Source organism: Electrophorus electricus, chromosome 9, assembly GCF_013358815.1.
Source record: "Electrophorus electricus isolate fEleEle1 chromosome 9, fEleEle1.pri, whole genome shotgun sequence".
NCBI lineage: Eukaryota > Metazoa > Chordata > Actinopteri > Gymnotiformes > Gymnotidae > Electrophorus > Electrophorus electricus.
The window spans coordinates 14,969,985-14,994,856 of NC_049543.1; the positions used below are offsets into that span (position 1 = coordinate 14,969,985).

The 24,872-nt window shown below is 47.4% G+C and overlaps 2 protein-coding genes across 5 annotated transcripts in view; both read left to right on the forward strand.

Annotated features, from left to right (window-relative positions):
* Positions 1-20,163, forward strand: part of zcchc7 (zinc finger, CCHC domain containing 7) — a 33,515-nt gene extending 13,352 nt beyond the window's left edge. For both annotated transcript variants that reach the window (XM_035530178.1, XM_035530177.1), the window contains exons 3-9: positions 4,873-4,940; positions 7,170-7,295; positions 7,596-7,766; positions 8,873-8,908; positions 18,280-18,375; positions 18,751-18,868; positions 19,058-20,163. In XM_035530178.1, coding sequence (XP_035386071.1) covers positions 4,873-4,940; positions 7,170-7,295; positions 7,596-7,766; positions 8,873-8,908; positions 18,280-18,375; positions 18,751-18,868; positions 19,058-19,575 — 1,133 coding nt within the window. In that variant the 3' untranslated portion in view covers positions 19,576-20,163. The remainder of the gene's footprint in view (positions 1-4,872; positions 4,941-7,169; positions 7,296-7,595; positions 7,767-8,872; positions 8,909-18,279; positions 18,376-18,750; positions 18,869-19,057) is intronic.
* A 4,226-nt stretch (positions 20,164-24,389) lies between these two features.
* Positions 24,390-24,872, forward strand: part of adamtsl7 (ADAMTS-like 7) — an 11,371-nt gene continuing 10,888 nt past the window's right edge. For all 3 annotated transcript variants that reach the window (XM_035529785.1, XM_035529788.1, XM_035529786.1), the window contains exon 1: positions 24,390-24,597. In XM_035529785.1, coding sequence (XP_035385678.1) covers positions 24,448-24,597 — 150 coding nt within the window. In that variant the 5' untranslated portion in view covers positions 24,390-24,447. The remainder of the gene's footprint in view (positions 24,598-24,872) is intronic.

Genomic DNA, 24,872 nt, shown 5'->3' on the forward strand with positions numbered 1-24,872 from the left:
AACTAACATAATCAAAACTCTTCACACAGTTATTTACCTAGTTGTTATGTGCCCAGTTATTTACCCAGCTATTGTTATTTTCTCAACTGTTGTTATTTATCTGGTTATGTGCCCAGTTGTTGTGTTTATTCACCAAGTTGATGTTGATATGTACCCAGTTGCCAGCAGAAACCAGCCCCGGTGATGCATGCTAACCCAGTTCATGAATAAAGACGCTCTTGTTGAGTCAGGGTAATGCGGACAGAGACCATGGTTAGAGAGCCCACCTCACCCCGCACGGAGTGTGCGGTGGCACATAAACAGGTCTGCTCTCGTAGGAGCTGCCCGCTGGACCCGCTCAGGTTTGGCTGACGCTGCTATACTACAGTAATGCCTGAAGTTTTAACTGCAAAAATGCCGCATGATGACATGGAACTGTAAGAGGCGAGCAAAAGACCGTAAGAACAAACTGTGATGTCACCTGTGTGACTGGCGAGACACAGGGATGAAGCGGGTTTACTTTACACAGGGATGACGCGGGTTTACTTTACACAGGGATGACGCGGGTTTACTTTACACAGGGATGACGCGGGTTTACTTTACACAGGGATGACGCGGGTTTACTTTACACAGGGATGAAGCGGGTTTACTTTACACAGGGATGACGCGGGTTTACTTTACACAGGGATGACGCGGGTTTACTGTACACTGGGATGACGCGGGTTTACTGTACACTGGGATGACGCGGGTTTACTGTACACTGGGATGACGCGGGTTTACTTTACACAGGGATGACGCGGGTTTACTGTACACTGGGATGACGCGGGTTTACTGTACACTGGGATGACGCGGGTTTACACAGGGATGACGCGGGTTTACTGTACACAGGGATGACGTGGGTTTACTGTACACAGGGATGACGCGGGTTTACTGTACACAGGGATGACGCGGGTTTACTTTACACAGGGATGATGCTGGTTTACTGTGCACAGGGGTGAGGCTGGTTTCTGTACACGGGCGACGCTGGTTTACTGTGCACAGATGATATATGATGTATGAAGCTCATAAGTTTACTTGAGTGTGTTTACGTATATATGCGAGAGAGAGAGAGAGAGAGAGAGAGCGCGTGCTGTGTGTGTGTGTGCGTGTGTGTCTGAAATGTGGCACTGTCACACGCTGTTCAGTTTTCACGCTCACACTCTCCACTGCTCACCGAACTCTCTGCGGTGTGATCACGGACCATGATGCATTTCACCGCACTGCTCATTTGAATGCCGCCGTCTGATTGGTCCTCGGCGAGACTTGTGCCTTGTTCTGCTAGAGAGCGGAGCGGGGGAAGCAGGGTGCTGGGGAGAGAGTGTGAAAGGGGTTTCATGCCCAGACGGTGAAGAGAAAGAGAGAAAGGCCAAAATGGAGGGAGCTGAGAGGAGAAGAAAAGATAAAGGCTCAGGTGATCAGGCAGGAGCTGAGAGAGAGAGAGAGAGAGAGAGAGAATTGTTTTTTTTTTAAAAAAAGGGACAATGGGGAGAGAAGAAAAAGATGCTTTTGTCCTTACAAGCAAGAGTGTGTGTGTGTGTGTGTGTGTGTGTGTGTGTGTGTGTGTTTACCACTCTTTGATTAGATTAAGGCCTGCTCTGTTGTGGGGTGAATGGCTGACTAATGCATTTGCTCCGTGAGCCATGGCAGGCATTTGTCGGGGTGGGGGTCGGTGCGGCCCACCGCCGACCCCTGACCCCCCCCCCCCCCCTCCATGTCTGCCCCTTTGGGGGGCCTTTCGTTACCCCTCAACTGCCTCCCTAACCTCCAAACCCCAGCACATAGCCTTTTCGACCAGCTGTGTGTATGTGTGTGTGTCTCTCCACCTCTGATCACTACCTGTCTTTAATAAAGCTTTTTTAGATTTGATCATTGAGACTCACTGCATTGGCTTAGCCAGCAGGATGTTGCCTGTTCGCTGACATGCTGATTGGTCGGTTATTTTGCATTTGTAAATAACATCAGTTAAGCACCATCTAGACTATATGAGGTGTCTGTAGCTTTGGACCTACATAAAGACTGAAAGCTTTGTTAAAGTTGGTAAAAAATAAACCTGACTCCTTTTTTGTTTGTGTGAGAGAAAACACAGTTTTGGACTCTTGTTGCCAAGCCAACGACAAAACCAAGAGTGTTGATCTACGTTAGATTTCTCAGATGTACTCCGATTTCCTCTGTGATGCTTCTGGATGGCTTAATTCCCAAATCCACCCCTGAAAGCAGCCTGACCAGCGGAGGGGTTAAGGTCCTTTGGCTCAGGCACTTGGGTCACTGCCCGAGTGACTTTGGGACAGTTTCCGACTCTCGGCCTTGCATCCTCCGACGATGGGCGGCAGTGACACGGCAACAGAGGCGCCCCGCTCCCCCTAAACTGGTTACCGTGGAGTCATGTGGTGTGCGGTTGCTGCAGGGGTCGAGAGGGTTGGGTTAGAGGCAGGGCTTTGATCTGGGTCACCCCCCCCCCCCCCACACACACACACACACACACACACACACACACACATCTTGCGAAGACACGCCCAGCCTGGAATAGGGTCCTACATGGTTGCACTTGAGTGAGGTTGTTATGGGAGACAGGCTCAGAGAGGTGTGTGTATATGTGTGTGTGTGTGTGTGTGTGTGTGTGTGGGGATGATTTTTCCTCAACACAACCCCATTCAGCTTAAGAGTGTTTCGGCGGGAATCTTGGGTCTTCGGGATGAGATTCTGGTCACATCCGAGACTTAAGCCGAGACTTTATCCGAGACGTTATACTAGATGCTCTCTGCTGCCCCTGCTGAGCAGATGCTGAAAACTTAGAAAATCTCCTCATAGTCTCTCTCTCTCTCTCTCTCTCTCTCTCTCTCTCTCTCTCTCTCTCTCACTCTTATTTACTATTGCCAGAATTGTAAGCTAGAATATTGAATGTGAGGTCTCTCTCCATCTCGTGTGCTAGCATGTACACACACACACACACACACACACACACACACACACACACTCAGGCGCCTCTCTCTCCAGCAAGGTCCTGTGTTTATGATTAATTAGCTTCTGCTCCACATCCTCCATGCTCTCCCAGGGCCTAGTGACGGTCGCCGGGCACACGCCAGCTTTCCACACTCTTAGACTATTAGTCAGCTGGAATTAGCTCGCACGCACGCACACACACTCATTTTTATTTGTTTGTTCTCTATTAATTAGCATACTACCGAGACTGACGTGGAGCATCTGCCACCAGTGGGCCCCCACACCTCCCTCCACTTTCCTCCTCACGCTCCCCCCCCCCCCCCAATGTCCATGTTCTGCTGGAACTGCACTCCTGTTTTGCACTCGGCCTCTCTGGCGCCCCCTGTGGTGGGGCGAGGTCCGGCCGAGAGAGGACGCAGGCGATTCAGCTGGTCTGAGGGCAGCCGGGTGGCCTGTGATACAGTACACGTGTGATGTGAGGGGGATTGAGAGATCCGTGCATGAGAGTGTGTGTGTGTGTGTGTGTGTGCGCGCGAGAGAGAGAGAGAAAGTCTGTGTGTGTATGAAAGGCAGAAAAGTCAGTGTTTTTTGTCACATGTACATTTGATTGTGCGCATTAGTTGGTTAAAATAGCGGATTTGATGTTAGTTGTGCAAGGCATATCGTGATGGTTTTTAGTTGTGTGTGTGTGTGTGTGCGTGTGTGTGTGTGCGTGCGTGTGTGTGTGTCTGTGTGTGTGTGTGTCAGTGTCATTGTGAATAACCATGGCAGGATTATCATGGTGAGCTCCTCCTTTCCCCTGCTCTGTGTGATTGCTGGCCCGTGACTGACGAGACAGTTCCCCTACGTAGGAGCGCAGAGTTGTGTGTGTGTGTGTGTGTGTGTGTGTGTGTGTGTGTGTGGGTGGGTGGGTGGGTGGATGTGGGAAGGGGGGTATCAGGATTAAAGGAAATGTTTCCTGTCTATTGTAGTGGCAGTCCTTAGGGGTGTTTGGGGGGCACAGGGACAATGTGTTGGGACACACACACACACACACGCACACGCTATCTGCATGACAAATCCCACCGCGCTCAAACTTGCTGAACATGGAGAGGACGAAACTAAACACACTCTTGGAATTTTCCCATTTAACAGCAGACGTTTACAAGACCTGCTGAGCACCTTCAAAATGGGAATTTATTTGGGAGTTTAAAAAAAGTATGAAATTAAAAAAATGAACTTAATTCTACACGGATAGAAGGTTTGAAAGAGCTATCAGAGTAATATGGGTTCATCCAGTCACACATACAGACACGCATGTATCTGCCTTCATAACCAGCCATAATGTGAGACTCCACCATGGGTTTGTGGTTAGTGTAGTAGATGTAGTTTATTTGAGCATGGGCTGAACTAAGGAAGGGGGTCAGAAGTCGTGCTGTGTAGCGAAAGGGCACCAGGCTCTGAGGATCTCCAGTACAAGCAGACCAGTGTGAGCAGTGCACGCTGTGTTGGGAAAAATTTCAGTTTTTGTTTGCTTAACACAGGAGCTGATCTAGGCAGAGCGTGTTTTGCATAAGTGTGTGTGTGTGTGTGTGTGTGTGTGTGTGTGTGTGTGTGAGTGAGAGGGAGTGGGAGACACCTTGGCGTGTTGTTTTGCAGCTGTGTATTTCTGCGGTAACAGTCATTCTGCCTCTAGAGATTTATACAAATAGGGTCAAATCAAGGGAGTGGGCCTTCCGAAGCACGCACGCACACACACTCAAACTCAAACACATACACACTCGCAGTCTCTCCCTCTCTCTCTCTCTCTCTCTCTCTCTCTCTCTCTATCTATATATATATATATATATATATATATATATATATTATTTATTTATTTATTTTTATTTTTCCTTTCTTTTTTTTTCTGATCTTTCTTTCTCTTTCGCTCCACAGCGTTCAGTGAGAATGTGAAGGATGGAGAGGGTCAACTGCACTGGGCCATCTCAGACAGAGACAAAGAGGTGTGAACCCAGCACACACACACACACACACACACACACACACACACACGCCATCACATGCGTACATGCATTCTCACACACACGCAAGCATACACATTATCACCGACAGTGCCTCCAATTAGTATTCAACCCCCTTCAGATTTTGTAAATTCAACAAGTTGCAAATAATTTGAAGCCTTCAAACTTTGAACAAGAGTATCAAAACAGATGCCTAAATATTACAAACAAAAAGTACTCAATTAAATTATAATACATTTTAAACATAGAAATTGGGGTCAATTATTATTCAATCCCTAGGTTTAATACTTTTGTTGAATAACCCTTGTTTGCAATTATAGCTATTATTTGTTTTTTTTATAAGACCGGATCAGGCTGGCACAGGTCTCTGGAGTAATCTTGGCCCACTCCTCCATGCAGATCTTCTCCAAGTTGTCTAGGTTCTTTGGGCATCTCTTGTAGACTTTGATCTAGAGCTCCTTCCACAAGTTTTCAATTGGGTTAAGGTCAGGAGACTGACTAGACCACTGCACCACCTTGATCTTTTTCCCTCTTAAACCAGGCCTTGGTTTTCTTGGCCGTGTGCTTGGGGTCATTGTCCTGTTGGAAGATGAAATGATGACCCGTCTTAAGATCCATGATGGAGGAGTGGAGGATTTTGGCCAAAATCTCCAGGTAGGCTGTGCTATCCATCTTCCCGTGGATGTGGACCAGATGGCTGGGCCCCTTGGCTGAGAAGCAGCCCCACAGCATGATGTTGCCACCACCATGCTTGACTGCAGGGATGGTATTTTTGGGGTCGTATGCAGTGCCGTCCTCTCGCCGAACGCCCCGGGTGTGGTCGGCACCAAAGACCTCGATCTTGATCTCATCAGACCAGAGAACCTTGAACCAGTCTGCCTCAGAGTCCTCCAAGTGATCATGAGCAAACTTTAGACGGGCCTTGACACGACGGTTTGAAAGTAAAGGTACCTTACGGGCTCGCCTGGAACGGGACCATTGCGGTGGAGTACGTTACTTATGGTATTTATTGAAACCAATGTCCCCACCACCATGAGATCTTCCTGGAGCTCCCTACTTGTTGTCCTTGGGTCAGCCTTGACCGTTCCGACAAGCCTGCCTTCAGCACAGGAAGAAACTTTGAAAGGCTGTCCAGGCCCTGGAAGGTTAACAGTAGTTTCATAAGCCTTCCACTTCCGGATGAGGCTCCCAACGGTGGAGGCGGGAAGGCCCAACTCCTTGGAAAGGGTTTTGTACCTCTGCCAGCCTTCTGACCCTCCACAATGTTGTCTCTTGGAATGCTCCTTAGTCTTTCCCATGTTGACCACGTATGAGTGCTGTTCACCTGTTTGGGGAGGGGCTTTTATAGTCAGAAAAGGTGGGGAAAAACAAAATTAATCCAAGCCTGTGAAGCTCATTGTTCTTAATACCTCAATTACTTCTTAATACTTGAGGGAACCAAACAGAATTCTGGTGGTTTCAGGGGTTGAATAATAATTAACCCTCTGGTAAACTTTGTAAAATGTAAAAAAACAAACAAACAAACAGAGAAATAACATTCTTTTTTGCTAGAGTGAATTTCACATATCCAGGCCCATCTACAGTCCAAATTTCACAATGCAGGTTTACTCCAAATGTGTAAACCTGCAAAATCTGCAGGGGGTTGAATACTACTTGGAGGCACTGTACATGCACACATTCTCACACACACACACACACACACACACACACAAGCAAGCATACACACTATCGCATACATACACACACATTGACACATGCTCAAGCACACACAATCATTCAGCAAAAGACTTGTTGGCATTCCTTATTATTAGTAATGGCAATTACAATATTTATAGAAGACATCTAATGAATAATAATGGATTCTAGAAGATATTTAATTAATAATAATAAAAATAATAACAATAATATGATGATTTATTATTATTATTATTATTATTGTTGTATTATTATTGGATGGTAGAATGCATTCTGGACATGGTTAGCAGACGTGGACAGTAGCGGCTTAGCCAGCCGAGTGAGCGACCTGGCACCTGGCTGAATGTGCTGTAGTACTGTGGGAGGCAGTTAGGCTCTGTTCTTAGCTAAATGTTTTTAAAAGATGGAGAACATATAAAACATTTAACATCTATTGATATGTGTGTTGGATGATGGCGTATGTTGTTAAAGGAAAAAACAGAATTAATGTAGTTAAGTGCGTGCGTGCGTGTGCAGGCGCAGATCATTAATAAAGACGTAACCCCGAGGAGGCTGTCTAACCGATACTACACTAACAAGACCGTCACCTGCCGCAACTGCAACAAGCTCGGCCACCTCTCCAAAAACTGCCCCACCCCTAAGGTACTACATTACTCACAAATCTTCACTCATCACAAAAGTAATTTAGAGATTATTACAAGTGTAGCAGAGAGTGTACTGAATGTGTATCGACTTTAAAGGGAGCAGTGTTTTGTAGCGTCACTGCAAATTGTGCGTAGAAACAGAATACTGTACCTACAGTTATATATTTTTGGATATAAGGTTTCAGGCGATCTGAGCACAAACAAGTTGCATGATAATTTTGGGTGTGCATTCATATATGCGCGTGCGTGCGTGTGTGTGTGTGTGTGCGTGTGTGTGTGCGTGCATGCGTGTGTGTAGAAGCTGCCGTGCTGTTCATTGTGTGGCCTCCAGAGCCACTGGGTGAAGTTCTGTCCAAATCGGCCCTGCTCCAACTGCTTTGTGCCTGGCCACTCATACGACACCTGCCTGGAGAGGCCATACTGGCATAAACGCTGTCACCGCTGCACCATGGCCGGCCACTTCGCCAACGTGAGTGACGCCCACCTCTGTCTGCGTCTGTGTGTGCGTCTGTGTCTGTGTGTGCGTCTGTGTGTGTGCGTCTGTGTGTGCGCGTCTGTGTGTGCGCGTCTGTGTGTGCGCGTCTGTGTGTGCGCGTCTGTGTGTGCGCGTCTGTGTGTGCGCGCGTGCGTCTGTGTGTGTGTGTGCGTGCATTTGTGTTGTGTTGGCGCATGTGTGTGTATCCTTCCCCCGGGTCGTTCTTCCTCTCATTAAGACGGACGCTTCACAGGCCGCGAGTGTGACACACACACACACAAACACTGCTCACTACCCCTGACAACAACCCTGGAGAGAGAGAGGGAGAGGGAGAGATTGAGAGTTACGAAGGGAGAGAAGTGGGGGGAGGGGGGGTGAAGGGAGAGAGAAAAAGCGAGAGACCACAGGGACGTGATTAGGGTGAGCAGAGGAAGTTGAGGACCTTCACTGTTCTCCGGTCTGGAGTTCGGACGTTTCCAGCACATGCGGCACCCAGGCTGCCCTCCTGGACTCCTGCAGGCAGGAAGAGCGTTGCTCTGTTCTGAGGGAGGGTCGTGCCCTGCCTGAGTATACAAGTCCAGTCATGGTATTGATCAAATGTTGGTTAAATATCGTCACAAACCATTAAAAGCGGTGTAACATTTGCGTATATATGTTCTAGTCGACAGTTGTGTATTTGAATGCATTGTAACCGATGAGGGTTTCAGACAGAGCGTAGTTTCCTGTGAGGGTAACCTGTGCTAAAAGGAAACAAAGAAAACCAGGAAAGACTGACCTCGCCACGTACTCCTGGTGTGTTCTGCGGCACCACACCCGATGCTGACCACCCAGACATTTGTACCTCATCTCACACAGACCCAGTATGAGCAAACCTTTAAGCAGGACTGTTTTCTCTCAGTTTAAACACACACACACACACACACACACACGTCCCTTCCCGCCTTCATTCTCTCTCGCTTCCTTCCTCTGTCTTTCACGCTCTCTGTTGCTGTCAATCTGATTGTGTCAGTCTCCCTCTGTTGTTACTATTATTATCATATATTTACTAAATAAAAGGCTTCTCTCTCTCTCTCTCTCTCTCTCTCTCTCTCTCTCCACAGGCCTGCCCAGAAATTTGGAGACAGTACCACCTCACGGTAAGAGATCTGCGCGTCTGTCCGTGCGGGTGTGCGTTGTGTGCGCACGCCTGGCGCGAGGGCAGCTTTTTAGACATCCACAAAGACGTTCACTCGCGGGCAGCTTCTCTGCCGCGGGCAGCAAACACCACCCTCCCTCTGTCTCTCTCCTAGTCTCATGTCCTCTCCCGCATGCCATCCCGATCCGCCTGTAGGACACGTCGCCGTAGTAATGAGCTCGGACTGAAGCCTGCCTCTTGCCGCGGTGTAGGAGATGCAGCCTTCGTCAGCAGTCACTGTCGCCAGAAGAAGCCAGTGACATCATGCCCCACGATATCACACCTCCACGCTTTAGTCTCTTCATCAGAATTTATACACGGATCATAAAATTTCCTGAAATCTTGACTAATTAAGTGACCCTGTTTGCCTGAACCAAAGCGTGAATTTGATTGTTTATCTGGGATGTGTGTGTGTGTGTGTGTGTGTGTGTGTGTGTGTGTGTGTCTGTCTGAAAGTAGTAATTGTCAAACTTACTAAGCGTTCTCTCCCTGAAGAGCCATGGGGTGGAGAAGACACATGACAGTCACACACACAGCCAAACGTCAAGGGGCATGCACGAACATCTGCATGTGCCTGCACACACACACACACACACACACACTCTCTCTCTCTCTCTCTCTCTGTGCTGGAATATAGACCTCAGTCTAAGAGAAAAGAGCAGGTTGTTTGTCAATTAAAAGACGTGATAAAGCATGAAATGGGCTGCCAGAAACGCACGGCAGCAAGCAGTCACTCGACCTGTCTCACACACACACACACACACACACACACACAGTCTAATTAGCTAGCCTGTCTAATGAAAAGGCCACTGTTAGCACTAGCTAGTGCATGCAGAAAGAAATACTGAGTGTGTGGTGTGTCTGTGTGTGTGTGAGAGAGAGAGAGGGAGGGTGTGAGAATTTAAAGTAACCAAATTTTATTTCTCTCTTTTTCACTTCCCTGAATGTGTGTTCCAGTACCACCACCCTGCAAGGGACATCAGTTTTTCATTACTGATGCAGTTGTGATGCGCGCACACACATGCATATACTCGCATGCGTGTGTGCACAGGCCCGGCTGGTTCCGTTTCTGGCTCCGTATGGGCCCGGCTGGTTCTGCGGGGCTGCACCCATCTGCTGTTCCTCTGGTGTCCTCTGGGCCCTGCCCCGCAGACTGTGTGTGTAAACGCGGTTAAACGGACTTACCCTCGACAGACGGCGTTTAAGGCCTTTAAACTATCCGAGCCTCGAGGGCTCAAAGTTAAATACAGTGCAGGTACGTGTGTGTGTGTGTGTGTGTGTGTGTTTGTGTGTGTGTGTGTGTGTGTGTGTGTGTGCACGCACGCGCGCTGCTTTGGGGATCTGTGCCCTGTCGCCCTGTGCTAGGCCCAGTCAGGTGTGAAAAGGCATTCTGTCAGACCAGTCCTTTCTACTGGGTCTATTTAGTGTGTGTGTGTGTGTGTGTGTGTGTGGGCCGCACCTGTCTTCACTAACAAACAACCTCCCAAGTCCGCTGACTGCCACAAAACCCAGGAGAGAGACAGAATAAGAAAAAGCTGGAGTGTGTGTGTGTGTCCGTGTGTGTGTGTGTGTGTGTGTGTGTGTGTGTGTGTAAGACAGAAGTGGAAAAAGAGAAAAGATGGAAATATATTAAGTATAAGCAAATGGTTCCTGGAGTTAATGTTTAACCACGTAGTAAAAAAAACAGTGATGGCACATTGTTTAGGAGCTAAAGGGACGAATTTTACTTTCAAAATGAGCTGATTGTTATTATTATCATCATTAATATTATTTTTTCTTGAGTCACACTCATGACCACTGAAAGATGATTTTTCTAGCTCAGTTTGGGCATTAAATTCCAAAGCTAGTAAAATTGTTATAATTATTATTTAATAAGCTTTCAAAGTTGTTGATTTTTGCAAAAGAAATACCTTATTCAGTTGCCACCCTTTAAAAAAACATGTTAACCAGGTACGATATTAAAAATAATATCGTTAGTAGAAATTAGTCTTTTGCTCCTAGCTTCACCGTGGAGCCGTGGGGATAGCCGGTGTTTTACACACACACACACACACACACACACACAAACACAAACAAACACACAAACAAACACAAACAAACAAACACACACAGTGCGAAAGACACTATTCTTCCGTCAAAGAAAGCAATTGTCACGCCGACGTGACAAGGAAGCTTCGCCAGATGTGCGGACCGTTCTGAGAGGACGTGGGCCGGTCAGTTAGAAGTTCTATCACCGCTTTCAAAAACCCGTCCCTGTCCCGCAGATTGTTACCCCGCAGATTGTTACCCCGCAGATTGTTACCCCGCCGTGTGAACGAAAGATCAACGCCGTGGCATCGAACACAATCGAAGATCTAAGACTCCGCGCGACCGGGTTCAAAACGAGTTGCGCGCGCCCGGCAGACCAACCGACATTTCACGCGAGCGGTTCTCGAGAGGCAGGAGAGGGGATATGAAATATGGCTTTTGAGAGAAAAGAGAGAATGTAACGTTTTGCGGGCATGGGAATCAATGGGGTAGACTCACAGCGCCATCTATTGACTCGTCAAATGTATCGGGGGGGGGGGGGGGGGGAAATTTCCTTTTGGGCATTTTTTCGTACCTTGTTTGTTTTGCCTCTTGATGCAGGCTGTGTCGGTTAGGTTGCATATTTGACTATTATCGCCATAGAAATGTGCTTATTTCTCTCTCGGTGGTGTGTTGAGCAATATATTGATTTGTTAAAATGGAAAGCTGTTACCAGTCTAGGGTGGGGAGGGGGGTGTTGGAGGACTTCCCTGACATTTAGGTTGTGCGTGTATTGATCGTTAGTCCGGGGCGAACACCTCAGCAAGACATCTTGTCAGAAGGCCGAACTCTGCTTTTAGATAAAGCCGTTCTGTCTGTTTTCCCACTCTTTCCCCATCACTCCCTTTCTCTGTTTTTTTTTTTTTGCTCTCTCCATCCATCCCTCCGTCTTTCTGACCTGACCACTCCCCTCCCTTTCTTTGAGTCCCTCATTTCTGTTCCTCCCATGCAGATGCTAGCATAAAGTCACCTCGTCACTGGAGTGACTCTCAACCAAACTCCAACCGAAAGGTTTCATCCTAGTTAAGGGAGGTTTTTTAATCCAAAAACGCAGTTCTCTCTCCCGCTGTTTATTTGGCGGTGAAGGCAGTTTCACCGCAAACATTTCCAGAAGTTAGTCGATAAATTAATATGAATTCAGTTGATGAACTGAGCAGGAAACACTCTTCGTACTTTTCTGATGGACTGGATTCTGTTTCACTGTCTGCTACGCTGTCTGAACGGTGCTGACCTCAGATCAGCCACATATACATGCTTGATACGCTTCAGCTGAAAGTGCACATTTATTTTCTTGCAGTCTAAATGCAGCAATTTCCCTAATTTTCCCTAAATTATGCACTATTGGCTTATTCTATTTCTCTCTTTTATGTTAAGATGAGGTGAAATTTTTTGAACTGGGTTTATTTCTCTTCTGAGCCAACCTTAATTTCATACATATTGTTTACTTCGGACTGTAAATTCATTATCAAGTGGAAAAAGAGAATTGTTTGCAGAAGTCCAGAACTAGCAGTTGTCTTCTATAGGCCCATGCGGTCTGCTCTGAATTTACCTCAGCAGATTTGATTTAACATTTAAAAGTGTATCTATAATTCAATTTTAGTTCATTGTGACTTTTTGTGTTTGCATTTTATGTTGCTATGGTGCTAAAGAGATTTATACAGCCAGTACACCTTCCCTACCACCCGTCCCCTGCTCCGTGATAAAACGTACTGGTTCTTCAGTGCCCGTCTCTCCTAGAGCTAGATCTACCAACCCCAGTTCAGCTCCGAGAAGCAGAAAGACACAAACTATGGGGAAAAAAGGTTATGCATATGGAAAGATGGGGAAATAGAATGTTTTCTGTGTTATTCTGTGTCTTTTTGACCACTGGTCTGTGATGAAAGCAAACTTAAATTGGGTGAAAAAGAATGGTTTATAATTACTCCTGAAGTATTGTGTTTACAGATCATGAATTCCTACAGCCTTTTAAGACTTTTTATAACTTTACGTCTCCCCTCCCCAAATTGCCTGAGGCGGCCGCGTCACTTTGCAGAGGAACTGAACTGCAGCTTTGGCTCGCCTCCTAGTGGCGATGGCGGGAATAGCCCTCCAAACAGCATTTCTGATTCCATCGTGGCAAATGAATCCTTTGACTTTCAGTCATGCGTGGCAAATGTTAAGTGTGTGTGTATGTGTGTGCGCACGGGCTTGTGGCACGGTGCGCTGTGCGACATTGTGTGTGCTGACATGCAAATGATGTTTGTAATTAAGTGTACCTTGCTAATTGTAGCATATTTAAATTCCAAATGTGTTGAGCCTCCTTTGTTGTTCTTGCACTGAGTATTCCGCACCGCATAACAAAGCGGCTCTGGTTCTTAAATCCAAACATGAACGCACAGACCTTTTCTCATCTCCCTTCTTTTCTCACCTGCGCAGGTGACCACATCACTGAGACCTTTTTGGGGGGGTGGGGGGGGGGGGGGGGGTTTGAACAGTCAGAAAAGGTGGAACTCCTCGTCACCTGATCTAAGGCTCTATGTGCTGTAGGATGTGTGCTTGGGGTTGCACAGGACATGTATACTAGGCAAAGCCTTGCTGATCCTGCAGTCTGAGAGCTCTGGCTCTTTATCTGGCGGAAGGAAGGGACGCGTCCCCAGACTGGGAAAGCTGCAGGTGTAGGCACGCAGGAGAGCATCAGTGTAGACAACTTGCGTCGTTGTGTCGTTACTGAAGGGGACGCCCATACACGGCCGACGCGGCCGTAGGAGGGCGGGGGTCGATCCGCGTCGCCTGCGCTCAGCGCGTTGCGTTGGTCCTCGTCGATGGTTGGCCTTTGAGGGAGTCTTGTGATTCGGCTGCTCATTATAAATTTAACTCAAAACAAGAGAACACATAAACTGCATAAGGGTTTTTTAACGCGTTGTGGTTTGATCTACCAAGGCAGGCTAACGTTATATTTTGCTACACGGAAAGTAGTTTTATTGGAAGATTTGTCATACCTTGACGTTACTGTCTGCGACTTTATGGAAGGAGGGCGCTGTAGAAGAGGTGGGAGTCATTCAGAACTCTGCGTACTCGTGATGAGAAGCCTGCGCCTTCCTGAAGCAGCCGTTTCCTTTTGAGCGATTATCTTTCGCCCAGGCAGGCGTACGTGTCCTCCGTCAGCCGTGCTCGAGTGTAAACACACACAGGCGACGACGGGCAACAGTGAGTTGACGGAAGGCGATCGGCAGCGGCTGGCAGTTGGCGTTAGTTCTTCGTTGTCCACCGCCTGAGACTGCAGTGAAAGACCTGACAAATGGAGCTCAGAGCCGCTGAGAAGCCTTGGGAATGGGAGCTGGGTGTCAGCTGGCGGAGGCTCTGTGCCATCATTGGTTTAGAAATTTTGGACGGCGTATGCAGGTCTGCGAATTGGGTACAGCGTGCGATCCACTTTAGAGGAACGCGGACTGACTTTTAGTGTGTGTTCAGACCACTGGAAAAAATAGACACAGTAAGCTGTGTGTGTGTGTGTGTGTGTGTGTGTGTGTGCGTGCACGTACTACCTCCCTTGACACACAGGTGCATACTGACACACTCTCATGCACATGTGCATAAACATAAAGCCTGTGTTTTTCATACACACACACACACCACACACACACACACACACACATATCTGAGGTAGCTTTCCCTCCCACTAGTGTACACACACACACACACACACACACACACACACACACACACACAGCCAGAAGTGTCTCTCTGACACACACATTCCTCCCTGTCTCTCACTCCTCCGCTGGTTTGGAGAATAGTTTCTGGTTATCAGTCGGATGGCAGCTGTGTGTGTGTGTGTGTGTGTGTGTGTGTGTGTGTGTGTGTGTGTGTGTGCGCACGCGCGCTCGTGCGTGTGTATTTGAGGGGGACTGCATGAGCAACCAGAGGTCGATGGCACTACAAGGTGCGTGTGCATGAGCGTAAGAGAGAGAGTATGTGCGTGCGTGCGTGCCTGTCTGCGTGCGTGCGTGCTGCCAGTTTCTTCTCACTGCATTTGAATGACAAAAGCAAGGGGCTGGCCTAGAAATGAGGAAAGGGTTATCTGTTCACCTCTGCCTGCACTGGGCTGTCTCCCACCCACCACGGGAGGGAGGGAGGGAGAGACAGAGTAAGATGGACACTGAGACGGGAAGTTAGAGAAGGCTGGACAGAGAGACAAAGAGTGAGAGATGGAGAGAGGGGGACAGGGAGGAACAGACATGGGGAGAGAGATGGAGAGAGGGAGGGGGGAGAGAGAGAGAGAGAGAGAGAATGAGTGAATGGAGGCATTGTGGTCCTACAACAACACAAAATTGTCATTAAGACAGTGGAGCACATATAGCACATGCTTATATCCCCTCGTTGTGTTTCTCTCTCGCTCAGACACACACACTCGCTCCCTGTGTTAAGGCAGGTGTTGGCAGGTTGCCGTGGATCCCCACATGAGTATCCCACTTTTCCTCAGCAGGGATTTGCTGAGGTGTTTCCTTTTACCGAGGACAGGACGATGCACCAGTCCTAAGTCAACACACGCCCACACGTGGTGCACAGTGGCACACAGTTGACTTGAGTTCAGTATGTGTCCCACATGCTCACACACACACACACACACACACACACACACACACACACACACACACACACACACACACACACACACACACACACAGTCTTTCTGTCAGGGTTTCCCCAGACTTTTCTGTAACATATGCAGAACTGTCCCCAAACCCTAATCCACCAACCACACAGACGCTGTTTGCTTTGGGAGCGCATGTGTGTTCATTTCTGTGTGTGAGCGTGCACGTGCGTGTGTGTGAGCATGCGTGCGTGTGAGCGTGCGTGTGTTCTGTTATTGTACTGGTAACATTTGATGTGGGTTTAAGGATTAGTGATGTCTTCACTGGAGGCCAAGGTGATCTCTGTGTGTGTGTGTGCGCGCGTGTGTGTGTGTGTGTGCGCGTGTAGATAGGTTTTGTTGGTACACCTAACAACTTGGGTTATAATAGGATTATTTTTAATTAGTAAATATAATTATTGCTGTTTATTGTGTTACAGTCCACTTCATTAGACAGAAGAGCTCCAGGTGAATGTCAGGACTGTACAGTATTTCACTTTTCAGTCATCAACCAGCATTTCAAAGCAATACTGATGAAATAGAAATACACTATATGCAAATGAGCTTGTATCACAGCTCCTAGTGTTTCCTGTGTGTGCTGCTGGATCCCCTGGTCTTCCTCCAGAACGCCGGCAGTTACTGGTTTAATAAAGAAGTTGCAAACAAGTGCCGTTGCCATCAAATCATGCAACATCCAACCACCAGCTTGTTGTTGTATGAACTACATTTTGACTGACTCACAAAACAAAATGAACAATTACATTTTCATGTACTGTTACTGTTGCTTTTTACAAAGTAGCAACAATGCTTCCAGTATTGCTCAGATATTTACTGCGGTTGTTTGTTTTTCTGTGTTTTTGGTTAGATGCTCTGTGCGGTTTGTGCGACCTGTATGTTCCTTTCGTGTTGGCGCCCACACACTGACAGTGCAGTCTCCACCCTAGCTACACCCCACATCCCTCACGCTCAACAGTACTACACAATACAGGCCAGTATTCAGCCCCAGCACATCAGAGGCCCACCAGCACGCTCCCGCGAAGTGCGTACCAGCAAGTCTGCATTTAGAGGACGCATTGTTGTGTAGACTGCAGTTTGTGTGTGTGTGTGTGTGTAGGTGAATGTATTGGCTTGTGTGTGAGTGTGTGTGTGTGTCCTGTGACCCCGTAAAAGCAGACGCAGCCTCTTGGCCCCGTAACACAAGCATATCTGAGACCACCCTCTGGCCGGCTAATCCGTTACGATGGGGGTGGTGATAGTGGCACACAAAGGCGGAGTAATTAATAGGGCTATAGAGCTTTATGCAAGAAGGCACTGGGGGGGCGGGGCTGTGGGGGGGGCGGGGCTTTCTATCCCCTCACCCGCCTCCTCCCGTTTGGTTGGCCTCTGAGGCCAAGAGCAGGAGAGCAAGCTCAAGGTCGGGGGGTGGGCCGCGCGTGGTGCACAGGCCAATTTGCATGAGAGATGAGCAGGAAAGAGGGAGGGAGAAGATGAGAGAGGGATGCAAAGAAAAGGAGAGGAAGCAGGAAGAAGGAAAGAAGAGAAGGGATTAGAGAGAGGGGGATGGACAGAGCAGTACAGGCAGTTTAGAAGTGGTGACCGAGGGAGAGGGGGCGGCGGCTCTGATCTGCTCCGCCCTTTGTCAGAGGGGTGAGGGTTTGGCGTCTCCAGAGCCCGAGCTGGTAATCACCAGCACACCTAATCACATTCAGCACTCCACCCATTTCCTCTCGGAGTAAACGGAGAAAGAGGGAGAGAGGGAGGGAGGGAGGGGGCTCTATGTTTAAAGGTGTGGTGGAATCATGTGTGCTTGCTTTCCAAAAGCATTTGTGTCTGTGAATGTGTGCGTAACCCGAACACCACGAAGAGACGCTAAAAGAGAATATGTGCATAGTTTTTTTTTTTCCACACACACACACACACACACACACACACACACACACACACACACACACACACACACACACCAGTCTGCTTACTCTCTCTTTATCAGACTGTATTTACGGAAGGCGATGGAGCGTGAAACGCCTTTGGGCTCCCCGGGACCAGATGGGGACACACACACACACACACGCGCGCACACACACACACAGACAGCAACTTTCTCCAAAGGCAGTGTTATCAGTAGTGTATTACTGAGCCTTATTGATAGCCTCAGTAATCACTCTCTGCAATCTGCTTAATGGAAAGAAGAAATGGGAATGTGTATGAGAGAGAGAGAGAGAGAGAGAGAGAGAGAGAAACGACAGGCTATAAGCAGTCACTCCTATTCACACCGTTCATAGGACAAGTGAATAAAGGGGAGGGGGGGGGTAGAATGAGGGCATGCAGACACACACACACACACACACACACACACACACACACACACACACCCCCCTGTAGGATCACACGAGATGAACAAGGTGCCATACCTACAATACTTAATAAGAACCGGAGCAGGTGTGTGTGTCTGATTGTGTGCACGTGCCTCTTTCACTTGCCTTAGTCTGAGTGTCGCACTTCACACCATGATCTTTTGCATAAGTTACTGTTCCACCTTGCCAAGTTCGCTCTCTCTCCCTCTCTCTTTCTCTCCCTCTGTCCCTCCCTTTCCTGTTCACTGTTTCACGCTCTCTTTCTCTCTCACCCTCCCTCCCTCCATCTCTCTCAACCAGACAGCGGGAGGTCCTCCAGTTAAAGCCGTCCACCCACAGGCTTCCAGATCTCCTGCGTACTGCTACAACTGCTCGAAAAAGGGACACTTTGGTCATGTGAGTCATGTCACACACACACAAACACACACACACACACACATTTATCACAGAATAAAGTGCTTCAGCCCAGCTGGGGAAACACTTGCTTTGAGGGTTGCATTGGATCAGTGTTGGTACTGATGTCGGTGTTAGTCCAGTACAGACTGGTCCAGATCTGCACATTCTCCAGCACAGTGAGCTGGAGATCACATGACTTCAGATTTAAATAATAATATAATAATCTACTCAACTGAGGCACAAGGATATTTTTTTCTGCTTTTTATTGCCTAGAAATTACATAATAAAAGTAAATGCTGTAAACCTAATGAACGCAGCGTTGCCTTTGTGATCAGAATTTGATGTGACTGTGTGTGTGTGTGTGTGTGAACATAGGAGTGTTCGGAGAGGAGAATGTTTAACGGGACATATCCCACGCTGCCTCTCATCTGCTCCTACGACACCCTGCAGGACGTTAGATGCCGAGAGCGCTGGGCTCAGAAACGAGCCCAAGGTTAGTAAAGCCCCCTCTGATTGGCTGGCCAAATGACTGACAGTGACCAGTGGTATTCTACAATAAAGCAAAAGAACCATACAACACACACACACACACACAATGTACCGTGCATGCGCACACACAGACAAACTGTATTTCAAGGTGATCGATGCCTTTGAATCATCTTTGTTCATCTGTGTGTCACAGAGCTGCAAGAGGCAGGCCTGATAGAGTCCACTGAAGCTCCGCACACTGCCCGACCCCCCCAAAAGAAACAGAAAACCTACCCCAAAAACACCTTTCCTCCTCATACCCCTGCCACACACGTCCCCAAAAGACGCATTGCGCACACCCCCAAGCACCACCCACGGACGACCCCCGGACCAAATACACACACCCGTGGCCAACAGGGCATGTGCACGCCGGCTCAGAAGGCCACACCCCCTTTGCAGAACACGTTCACACCCCAGCTGCAGGGGAAGAAGAAGAAGAAAAAGAAGAAGAAGAAGAAGAAGAACTTGATCGTGCTCGACGATGACAACTTTCCCCGCGGATCGCCCTTGACCCAAAACGAACGGCGCTCCGGGATGCTGTTCGGCTCCGGGAAGAAGCTGAAGAAGAAGAACCAAGCACAGAAGAGAGCTAGGAAAGCAGCCGGCAGCTGGGATGGAGGAGCGCCAGACGAAAACCTGTTCGCCATTAAACAAAGGAAACGGAGCAGATAGCCGTATGTGTGAATGAGCGTCTGTTAGAACAACAACAAAAAAATCTGAAAAATGTAAACTAGTTTGCTTTGTCTCCCTCTACTGGCGAAGTCTCAAAGTGCAGGCGTGTTTCTCCCAGTGCAGCGCTGACTCCCAGTTCCTTCAGAACTCGGCGTCACTAAGATCGTTTGTTCATTATCAGTATAAACAAATACGCCAAATATAAGTCTCATCTTGGATTCCTGAAGTAAAAAAGTAGTTCTATTGTCTACTTACCAAAATCACACTACAGTAAACGTGATGCATACTGAACATCTTTTAAATTCTTGACCTGACTAGTACAACTGCTCGATTTTGCTGTGTGTCCATTTATGACGATCGTCATGGTAACGGCTCCTGCTGCTGTGAAGATTCCTTACAGACCTTTATTGTTTGGGGAGAAGAACATTTGCGTTTGACTTTAGAAGGACTAATAGAAAAATGCCATGCACATCTGAAAATACTTCTGCTTGTACATAAGTTTATAGTGTTTCTATTTAAATTGTGTACATGTGTACATACCTGTAGCTGTATGCCATGATGGGGAAATAAATGCAGGGGTTTTTTTTTTGATAACCTGTTTATTGTTGTTTATATGGGAACAATGAGATTACACGTTACCTTTTAGACCATAGACTTGTAAGATGTACAGTGTATGAGTTTTGCCTGTATTTGGCCCCAGAAACCTCCCTCTTCAGTGTCCAGTAATCTGGCAACAGAGGGGATCCACTTTTCTTGGTACTTGCTTTTACATACTATACACACTGGCACGAGTTTACTGGAACAACAAAAAAAAAAAACAACAACTGTGTGTGACAGAGAAATTCTGAAAACATTTGCTTCAACATGCAAAAATAGTAATTTCCCTAACTTCTGTTACTGTGTTGATGGCCACCTGCCAATTTTCTGGATGGTTGTGTTGGGACAGGGGCAGACCCCACGGGCCCTGGAGTCTGTGCCCGCGGCAGACAAGTCCGCTGGTCTCGTCTACCATCCTCTTCATGGCTTCCCTGGTTTTTTAGCCTCCCTGCCAAAGTGCTCCGTGTGTTTCCGCCAGTGTGGCGATTTGTTGACTCGTGTCTAGGTTTCCTTGACCCAAGACGTAGTGAGCTAACAGTTGCTTCGATTCTACCTGTGAACCTGAGCTAAGAGTCCAGTCGAAGACTCGGGCGTTTTTTTATAGTCATCATCTATACACGGGTATACAGCGCAACGAAGTAACGTTCCTCCAGGACCATGGTGCAACACACAAAAAAGAAAAAGCAATACGGGACCAACGATAACAAACGGGGCAGCGCACGACACAGTTGTTAACGTTTGGTTTCGTCTGGTTTCTAAACACGCCTCATTCAAACTCATCGGGCCCTTCATAAGCTGTGGGACACGCAGCTATGAAAGCACGTAATGTGTGTGGTCCATTGCACTGAGATGATGAACTCTCCTCTTAGCCAACTAATACTAAACTGTTTAGATTATTCATTGCTTTCCCAACAGCACAATTTCATTTTGCACATCTTTGATGTTTTTCTACACTGGGGGGAGGGGGCGAGAGGGAGAGTGTTCGCTCACGCGCGCTATTTGTCTTTCCCTTCGCGGAAACATTCTCCTCTAGTAAATCTGAGCATTGCACCGCAGACCCTAAACTAAGAGAAAAAAATACAATGTCTGAAAGTTAACTTTCTCCCCCCCCCCCCCCCCCCTCGCCTAGAGGATTCTCAGACACAGAGTCAACGCAGTCGTCTCCTGGAATTTGGCAGCAATTATCTGAGAGAAATGTGTAGCGGAAATGAATGAGATGGGATACCAAGACCGCACGCTCGCTCGCGGGGTTCTTGCTTCTTTCTCCGTGAATCAGACTTACTCAGGCCCGACAGCGTCCACCAGGCGTGCTTAACCCCGCGTGTTACCGTAACGCCAGATCACGTGCATTCCCCCAAAACGGAGCCATGCCTCTTCCCTTCACGGCGAAGCCTTGCGCGTGCTCCCGGGCGTAACTCCTCCTCCTCGTGACTGATCAGGGCGCAGTGACGTCTCCAGCGGTACTGTTCTGTTTTCTTTTCTACATCTCTTTTTGTAACTTTCTCTGACATAGGTAAACAAGCAGAAAAGACAGGCCATTAAGGGTAAAGGGGGTGGGGGGGAACAACACGTGTATATTAATTTTCAGCATCATTTATCATGGGTGCAGGATCATATTAATTTGAGATCATTGTTGCTACGTAATTTAATTGATCAGTATTCAGTTTCCCGTTTCCCTGCTTTTTGTATCCGTGTCCATTTGTAATTGTAACGAGTAAGCAAATCTTTCTTTAATAATCTTTCAACAATCTTTATTTAATAATTTCCATCGACTGGAGTATTGTTGGGGGTTCAGACTGTACCCATGTTCGAGTTATAGCTTTATTGTTCTCGCTTTTCTGTCAGATGCAGATTGTGGAATCATACCAATATACAGAACAAGAGGTGCTTCCCCAATATCTAATTTAAGGATTTTTTTTTTTGATGATTGTACATCTTTCAAAATGACTGAATAGTTGAGCAAGCCAAAAATATGAAAGTGATCAGTCATTGTTTCTCCACAGCGTCTCCTTATACGTATCCGGTTTGTTTGGCTTTAAAACTTGGAGGAATAAAGAATAACGCATTCTTCGAACATAATTCAGCAGAATTCCAACAGAATCCCCCCAGTGTCCTCGAGTTGCGTGTAGCATTATGCATTTGCCAAATATCAAACCAGTACTCATAACTGACTATTCATTTCTTTCTCCCGTTTTTGTCTAATGTATACAGTGGATACTTGGATACCTGCATATAACCTAGATACCAATCGTCTACTACCGTTTTTGTTACCTGGACGTGCTTGTATTTCAATACTCTACGAATAAACCCCCAGCTCCCTCTACGCCGGAAACGTTGATTTGTTGAGGAACACCCTTGTAGGTGTGCAGTCAGAGCCTGGGGTCAGTCGGCCTGCTGTGTTGGGACAGCATGTAGCTCACCGCGGCGGTGTTGACGCGTGGAAAAAAACGCAGCGTGATGGCCTCCTACCGGCGTAAGGCCCACGGACATAACGCTAAGGTCAGAGTCACGGCCAAGACGGGCTACAATCCTGTACCCGTATCCTTCACACATTCTGTGCTTCTATATGGAAAGCGTACTTATAAGGAGGCTATACCTGCAAGGGCTTTCTTTTAAAGTGACTGGGGTGTGATGGCTGTGAACCTCTGATCACACTATATGTTACAATTCTTTGTCCTCCATATCCTCTTGGGAGGATGCAAATTTAGTCTAATCTACGTGTAACTACATGATACATTATATCGACGTGTGTCGGGACGTGTCTTCTCGTCGGGACTGGAGCTAAACACGGCTTGCGTTCTCTTGTAGACTATTGAACCTCCGATGACCAGTTACGGTCGCACACAAAAATCCCCCCCCTCTGAGATGGCCTCCAGGGCCCGTGTCGGCTGTACGTGACATATCTTTTTCATTAGTCCACAGGGGTGAACAGCAACACGAAGACGTATTACAATCGCACGAAAGACTCGACTGAGACGAGAGAGGAAGAGAAAGGGCGAAACAATAGCAATACGTGTCGTAAAAAAAAAATACATAAATGTGGGAGATCGTTCAAAGGAGTACTGGAATGTCTCGCTGGACTCCTCACTGCGGTTCCATATTGCAGACATGTGGACGGACTGAGGGGGTTGCCAGTGGACAGCTGTGGAGCAGGGGGTTTGGGGGTACGCAAAATAAAACATTACAAGATAATACTTATTTTTGGTGCAGAAGTAGTCAGGTAAAGACCTGTGGACACCCATTTTGTTCCCCGACCGAGAGTCACTAGTTTTTATTCGCAGGCTGCAAATCTGCGAGTAGCCTGATATCGGGAACGAAAACTCAATAACAGAACATCTATAACAACGACAGAAGCGTTAAGGGTGACGGCAAATATCCTGCGGGCTAAGGGATAATGTTTATGCCGAACGGAAACTACAGAATGCAACAACCTTGTCATATTCAGAATAATTCGCTAATGACCCAATTAAAGGATAATGCAGGTATAAACTCCATATTCTCCTTGCCTGCGACATTCCTGTTCTATATTTGCGACTTTGGGCTACTTCTCTTTAACTCGGGCACAACACTAAAGGTAAGCGTGTCGGTAAGAGTGTCAGTAAGGTCGGTAAGTGTATCGTTCGCCCTCGTTTCCATCAATTAATTAAGCTGTAGCTTTTATTGTACTGGTTGTGTGTTGCAGGATGCAGGTTAGCTCTCAAATCCCAAAGCACCGAAAACCCCGAGTTTCTTCATCAAATAACTGGGGAAGGGCGGGGGAGCGAAGGCAGTCAGAATAACCGAAGTTTCACGAGGCTGTATGTGAGGTTATGCTCCGCTAACCGACAACTTTTCCGTGATGGCTCGCGGGCATTTTTCAAGGTGACCCACGAATTTCCCGCGCTCAGCTTCACACATCCAAGCACCATATGTCAGTCTTTTTAACATGTCTGAATGATTTTGTGTGTACATGTGAGTAATCATGAGTTAGTCACCGGTCCAGTGTTGTGTAAAGCCATTAAAAAAAAATTGAGCTAGCTTTACTGGATATGCCAAAAAGGTGATGTAAGTAGTGCTAGCAATGTTAGTGTTTTTTTTCAGTGTGTGTGTCAGAAACAGAAGGGGCTCAGAGATTTGTTGCAGGACAGCATTCACCAAAAGCCACACACACACTCACACACACTCACTCTCACTCACACACACACACACACACACACACACACACACACACACACACACACACACACACACTCACACACAGCTCCTAGCTCATTTCCCTCCCCTCTCATTCTCCACATGGCTCGGTGGTGGGTGCAGCAGTTTTGGTGTCCCCGCTTTGGAAGGCATACCCAGCCTTTGCTCCACACTACCCTCCTGCTGTCCCTCCTCTGCCCGCCAGTGGAGCCTCTTCCCTGGGATGCAGACACCAGCAGCGGCCCCGGGCAGGTAAGCTCCTGGACCTCCACCCATTTGCTAGATGCAAAGACTGAAGACAGACGTTTGAGACTCCCATTGTTAAAGCTCAGATTTCCCCCTAATTAATGTTCTTTGTACTGGCCGTTTTGTTATGTGCACTGTGTATCCTGGATGTTGTGCAGGACCAGGGTGTAAATCAGGTTTATAGGGTAGGAAGATTTCTGCTTTTTACTTCAGTAACACTACTTTGTCATTTTAAATACTCCAGGAAAATAATATGTAAACAAGATTAAACGAATTGCAAA